The 7,539-nt window shown below is 37.8% G+C and overlaps 1 protein-coding gene across 1 annotated transcript in view; it reads right to left on the reverse strand.

Annotated features, from left to right (window-relative positions):
* The window catches only part of LOC128994249 (LIM homeobox transcription factor 1-beta-like), a 28,405-nt gene extending 21,168 nt beyond the window's left edge, over window positions 1-7,237 (reverse strand). The window contains exon 1 of the mRNA XM_054418656.1: window positions 6,928-7,237. Within this exon, the coding sequence (XP_054274631.1) occupies window positions 6,928-7,121 (194 nt within the window). The 5' untranslated portion in view covers window positions 7,122-7,237. The remainder of the gene's footprint in view (window positions 1-6,927) is intronic.
* Window positions 7,238-7,539: the final 302 nt, after the last annotated feature.

Below are 7,539 nucleotides of genomic sequence, written 5' to 3' on the forward strand. Positions count from 1 at the left end.
GAAGCATTACGAAAACAAATCGACGACCTATTACAAAAGGGCGTGATAAGACCATCATCCTCCGAATACAGTAGTCCAGGATTTGTAGTCCCCAAAAAAGGAAACAAAACGCGATTTGTAGTCAATTACAAAAAGCTCAACGACTTGATTAATTTAGAGTCTACGCCAATGCCAACCGTCGAATCAGCATTTCAATATTTAGGTCAAGCGAAGTGGTATACATTGTTGGATTTGAACAGCGCATACATGCAGATACCGTTGACAGAACAAAGCAAAAAATACACAGCATTCGTCGTCCCATTTGGGGAATTTGAGTTCAACGTTGTACCATTTGGATTAGCCACAGGATCACAGGTTTTGACGAGGTTAATAGATAAAATATTTGGAGACATAAAATACAAATACATTTTCAATTTTTTCGACGACTTGGTAATTTATTCAAATGGATCATTTTCAGACCATCTCAATCAAATAAAGGAAGTAATAACTAGATTACAAAACGCAGGTCTTACGATCAACCCAGAAAAAATGACTGTAGCATCTAATCACATCGAATTCCTAGGCCACATTTTTCGCAACGGCACAGTTACATTTGACACACAAAAAATTCAACCAATTCTTAACTTCCCAACCCCCAAAAATGTCAAACAGATTTCTAGGCTAATCGGGATGACAGCGTATTACGCGAGGTTCATACCGAATTTTTCACACATTTCGGCACCATTAAACAAACTCAAACGCAAAGATACACCATTTGAATGGGGCTCTGAACAGGAAGCCGCCTTGCAAAGTATTAAAAAAGCTCTAACGTCGCAACCAGTTTTAAGACTCCCAGATTTCAATAAAAAATTCATCCTACAAACAGATGGTTCAGGCACAGGACTAGGAGCGCAATTAGCACAGGAACACGAAGGTAGTTTATTACCAGTAGCCTACGCGTCGAGACCACTAAGCAAACACGAAGTAAACAAATCCACAGTTGAATTAGAATGCCTAGCAGTCGTGTTCGGATTGACAAAATTCCAACAATACCTCGAACACAGGGAGTTTACACTTCAAACAGATTGTTCAGCATTAACTTGGCTTCTAAATCATCCACGACAAGTAGGTAAAATTGCGCGATGGATAACATTCATTAACTCTTTCCAATTTCATTCTGAGCACATAAAAGGCAGTGATAATCCAGTCGCCGACTGTCTATCTAGGTTATACGAGGACGCCGACACACAACCAACAGTAGTAACACTAAACGATGACACTAATACACATTCAGTAAACATTTTGATGAAAATTCCAGAAGCTTTCAAAAACATCGACGAACATCAAAGAGACGACCCCACGTTGATCAAAATTATTAGGGACCCACATAGAAACCAGGCATATACAGTAAAGGACGGAGTGTTAATGCATTTAGCACCCGGCCAAAAGACACCACGAATAGTACTCCCCACGAAACTAATTGACATGATTTTCACATACTACCATTTAGCACCTACATCAGCACACCTAGGAATCAAGAAAACTATACATAAAATAAATCAATTTTTTTGGTCACCAAATTTAAACAAAATAATAGCCGACAAAGTCAGAACATGTCTCTCTTGCCAAAGATCCAAACAAGCTCCGAACACCAGGGTAGGCGAATTATCATCCGATCTAGCAACAAAACCATTCCAAAAAGTGTACATTGACTACGTAGGCAAACTTCCTAGGACAAAGTCAGGCAACTCATACCTACTATCTGTGGTGGACGCATTCTCAAAGTTTGTAATTCTTTTACCAGCTAGAAACGCGACAGCTGCCACCACAACTACACTTCTCACAAAACACATATTCTCACACTACGGTTTCCCGCAATACTTAGTATCAGACAACGCACCATCTTTCAAATCAAAACAAATGAAGGAAATGTGTTTAAACTTCGGAATCAAACACATATTTACATCACCGTACAACCCAAGCGCAAACAACGTAGAGAGAGTCAACAAAAATCTCAAAGTTGCTATGAGAATATATCACAATTCCGACAACCAAACATGGGATCAAAACATTCATTGGTTTCAAATAGCATTCAATTCCGCTCAACATGAAAGCACCGGTTCGACACCTGCAAGCTTATTTTTGGGGAGAGAAATAAACCATCCACTACAATTAGCCTGGGATTTAAATAAATTAATTGGGGAAGAACCTCAACCAACCACAGACAATCGCTGGCAACATGCACTTGATAACCTACGGAAGGCAAGAGAAAAACGCACACAATATTATAACAGCGGTCGTCAACCCAATCCTTACAAAGTAGGCGATTGGGTAATGTATAAAATGCACCCACAGTCCAAAGCAATAGACAACGTCAATTATAAACTCCAATACGCCTGGTCAAAACCGTGCGTGATTGACAGTTTCTCATCACCAGTGTCAGTAAAGCTGGTAAACCCCTCAACAGGTAAGATTGTGACAAAAGCCCACATTTCACAATTGAAACGATTTTTTCAACCAATTTATTAAATAAACGTCGTCAGAGTGCACAATAGAACCTTAGCCTAGTTTAATTAGTTATAAGTGAACATCTAGCAAGAAATCTCGAGTAACTGACTACAACAATACTTCGCAACAATACTTCTCAACAATACGGTACACAATACAACTCCGGCCCCGGCTGATAGGGTGTTGGGAGTTGAGTCTAAGCCGTACCTTCACAGAGGGTGCGGCTACACCTCTCGATGCACCGCTTGGCCGGAAAGCCGGAAGCGACAACACGTGGCAAGTTGGCAGCGAAACACGTCATAGTGTTTGTACTTAATATATGCATTTCCAGACCCCAGTAATCAACAACTTTTTCAATCCCCTTAAAACTTACAATCTGAGCAAACGACTAATTTTTTTTTAAGTAATTTTTTATTTTTAATTTGCTCAAATTGGCTATGACGGGAATCGTTCGCCATAACACATTCTTATGACAGATTGCAACTGTCATATGAATAGTGCAGCCGACAGTTTACTTATGACAACAAACACTCACTAAAAGTACTGGACTGAAAAATGACAACACTGGAACGATACAGACAACTGACTACAGACCAAGCTAGACTTAAACTATGGCAATTAGGCTAAGTAGAACTAAGTAGAATTAAGTAAAATTAAGTATTTCTGTGTTAATATAAGCAATTTAATCGCAAAGGTAAATACAACATTTCATAAAAAGTATTAAGTAAGTAAAGTCATCCACGTATATTAAAATAAGATATATGGTATTTAGGCGCAATACAATCGTTATCAAAGTAGATAACAGCGCACAATACAATCCATATGTTTGTAAATAAAAGGCAGAATTCTGAGCGTAGAAGAAGAGTTATGTACTATATATTTGTAAAGGGTAATTTAAATGTTTATTATGTGTTATACACTTGCATGCGTTAAAATAAAATACAAAAATATATAAATATATTTATGTTGCTGAGCGACAGAGAAGAAATGGACTAGTAGGAAACAGACAATAGCAAGCGCCAGCCACGAGATAACACTGCCGTTATCAGTACAAACATCTGTTCCATTCAAACCTCTACTTCCGCCCTATTTAAATAATCAAACCAAGCACTGATCAATCCTTCACATTGAAGGAACATATTAAAAACAATATTTATTTAAAAAATTAAGTTGTGCTAAGCCGTCGGTGGAATAAATAATTATTATTTAATACCTCTGTGCATAATTCTTGATAATTGGCACTAGAGGAGCTTCGAATGAATTTACACTTACAATAACACTATCATTCCTTACATCAACCAACAGACTTTCGAAACTCCATTCAACCATGAATAGCTGAAAGAGTGTATAATGTGTGTCACACTAGTTAATTAATTAATTATTAGTAAATCAACAGAAATTTAGTAATATATCTCCCAGTCAATCAAATCCATAGCATTTAAGTAGATAAACATTAGATTTTTTCCCTTTTATACTCAGTAAATTAAATTCTTTTTTTTAAATTAAGTAGAACAATTTCTTATTATTAGTAAATTCATTTAGATCATAAGTATCAATAGTAAACTTAAGTAGAGTAGTCGCGATCAATTTTTACCGAATATCCAGGGAATATATCAGTGATAACTAACATCAAAATAATTAATCATCAATCAAAACAATCTCCAAATTCACATCTGAGTAAACGTATCATCAACCTCATATCAACTTCAAAACCCAACGCATTTCATCCATCATTAAGAGGCGTCCAGCGATATAATTAGCGCCCCGAATTTAGTAAGGGCTCAAGAGCTAATTACGAAATTACGTCACATCACATCACAACAGTATACCTTCAAGAACTTCAGAACACTACTCCAGCTTCATTCATCAGTTTACACAACTTCATTCTTCATTCTTCATTCTTCCAACTACTCAACTTCAAGAAACTCATCAAACTTCAGCAACCTTCCATATTTACCAGCAATTACCAGCAATAACCAGACTTCAATACATCCATCTAATTTCATCAACCTTCAGTATTTCAACAACATTCCCAAATTCATCATCAATCATATATCCAACTTCATCAGCCAACAGATCTTCTCAACCCAACTTAATTAAATCTATCACTGATATACGCCCGCCCACATTTTTTAGAGCAGGTTTAGATTAAGCAATCCCACCAAACATAGTTATAAGAAATTCATTCAAAACCATAGTCACCTTTAGTTTAGAAAAAAAAAAATAGTTAATAGTTTATAAGCAAGACCGACACACATTATAACCTCAAATGAGTCAAACCAAAAGGAGTGCAGAAAACTGTTGGAACATTCCCACACCGACACCGATGTCACAACGACACAATCTCACGGCGAGCACAATAAAAAAAAAAAAAAAAAAAAAAAAAAAAAAAAAAAAATTTCTTCGTCCTTCATCTTTCCCAAACCCCAAAATCACCCCAAAACTAGGAAAAGAAAAAAAAACAACCCCACCGGGGGGAGGATGTAGCGGACCGCTACAATAGCGCAAGTCACGTGACCACGATGCGCGCGCAGTCGACCCGGGTAGGCACGCGCAGCGAACCAAGAGACGAGTACAGTGTAGTGTCGAGCGCCTGGAGCTGTACATCTGATCGGATAAGTAGACTGTAGCCTAAGATGTCTAGCTAATAGAAGTAGGGGTTGGGGAAGGGGTGTAGGTTGGGGCAAAAGGTAATTCAATCATGTAGTTTATTAGGTTCTCGAAGGGTCGTGGTCTGGCAATTAATATCGTAAATTAGAATTCACATTTGCTAAGTCTAGTAACCTTTTTCACGAATTAGAATAAGTCCATATATATATATTTCTCTGTTCATTATATTATAATTAGATACATTATGAACATAAAAGCTGGCTGTGATAGGCAGCTAAGGTAATATTGTGCACTTTGACGAGTTAGATTAATTCTTGCAATAGAGTTGGGTTACGACGGGAAATGTGCGTGATTTGGCAGTGGTTAGAGGAAGATATATAGGGCCCAGGTATCTTCATTTACACTCATACTACTCCACATCACCACAATCGGACCATGGGAACGGGGGTTTACGGGGGGTTTTATGGGGTAAAAATAGGTTTTTCCTATTTTTTACCCAAAAAACATAAAATTTAGCAATTTCTTTTCAAACCATTTTGTAGAGCTTAAAAAAACAAATAATTTACTATATTGAAGCGTTATTATGCGCCTAATGGTTACGGAGAAAATTCCAAAAAATTGTAAATTTAAAATTCCAATGTTATTCTTATGGAGAATAAGTAAACTGTTGTAGTTTACTTGTTTATGAATATATTTTGATCAAATTTGAAAAATATTTTTATTTTTTACTAACTATTAACATTTTACAAAAAAAGAACAGATTTACCCTCCCTGATGCAGCAAACCTAAGTACTTGTTAAACTAATTCTATTTAAATAGGGAATAAATGTTATATTTTTAAGTAGACATTTCAGTGTAAATCCAATCAGTCAAATGGAAATTCGCTTAGTCTGCAGGTTTGCTGCGGCGGGGGTATTTATCATTGTAGGGTTAATTTAGTTAATTGTGCTTTACTGTTTGGTTATATAACTAGGAGACGAGTTATTGTTTATGATTAGATAATTTTATTTGGTTAACGAGTTTTTAATTGACTGAAATAACATCTATAGATAAAACATACTGCTGTAGCACACCCTTCACAGTACACAAAATGCACTCCCCCATGCGATAACTAGCGGCCAATCACAACACCTGTGCGCTGACAGTTAATTGTCAACTTGTCCGCCACAGGCTGCATATTGTGTCCGGCGCTACACGATGTCCTCTCAATTACAACACGGACATGATCCCCGTGACAAGCCTGCCGATCACTTTTATTGCTGTCCAGTGCGAATCACCGCAGCTTCGGACGAAATTACCAATTGTCAAGTAATTACGGGTGATTTGACGTCCACATGTCACTCAGTGTGAAATCTAGTTTGATTGTAAAATTGGTGTTGTATAAATGAAGTGTTGATTAAAACGTTTGTTGCACGTACTTATGTGTATTTTATGTATTAGGGAAAATGGTGAGTAATGCGACAGACTATGATTCATGATAGTGAAGTCGTGAGTTCGAGTCACGGATTCTCCAATACTATTTGTCAGTACAGTTCATGCTTGGGCTGTATCAGTATCATACCGTTGTTCAAACCTTGATTTGCTTGACATGATCGGAAAAGTTAGGACGGGGAAGTTGGAGGTTTACAGATCTTCTAAAAAAGAAAAAGTAAATTATTTGTGTTCCCTCAAAATGTTTGAGGTCCTAATTGAACTGTATTTGAAAAAATATCTTCGCAATCCTCAACTATGTTGGTATTAATAGATGTCGTAAGAAGGATAAGTGCTTATCAAAAGAGAACCCAACTTCAAACCATGCGAATGTGAGTAATATGATGAAAAATGGCTCACCTGTCATAATCGTGCCGACAATAAAGCTTAGCGTCTCTGGTGAAACAAGTATGAGAAAGACGACATCCGCAGACACAACAGATGAGACATCTCTCGTGGTACAAGTTGTCAGTGACTCTCATGATGTAGCGGTCACAGATGATACAACAGCAGGCTCCACACACCGGTCCTCCTACTGTCTTGAGCTCTGACATCACCTAGTACAAGATACAACATTGTACATGTCACATCTCTCGTGGTACAAGTTGTCAGTGACTCTCATGATGTAGCGGTCACAGATGATACAACAGCAGGCTCCACACACCGGTCCTCCTACTGTCTTGAGCTCTGACATCACCTAGTACAAGATACAGCATTGTGCATGTCACATCTCTCGTGGTACAAGTTGTCAGTGACTCTCATGATGTAGCGGTCACAGATGATACAACAGCAGGCTCCACACACCGGTCCTCCTACTGTCTTGAGCTCTGACATCACCTAGTACAAGATACAACATTGTACATTACACACTCTCGTGGTACAAGTTGTCAGTGACTCTCATGATGTAGCGGTCACAGATGATACAACAGCAGGCTCCACACACCGGTCCTCCTACTGTCTTGAGCTCTGACA

This window comes from Macrosteles quadrilineatus, unplaced genomic scaffold (genome assembly GCF_028750875.1).
Source record: "Macrosteles quadrilineatus isolate MER2022 unplaced genomic scaffold, UCM_ALF_1.0 Scaffold_5__1_contigs__length_97177068, whole genome shotgun sequence".
Taxonomy (NCBI): Eukaryota; Metazoa; Arthropoda; class Insecta; order Hemiptera; family Cicadellidae; genus Macrosteles; species Macrosteles quadrilineatus.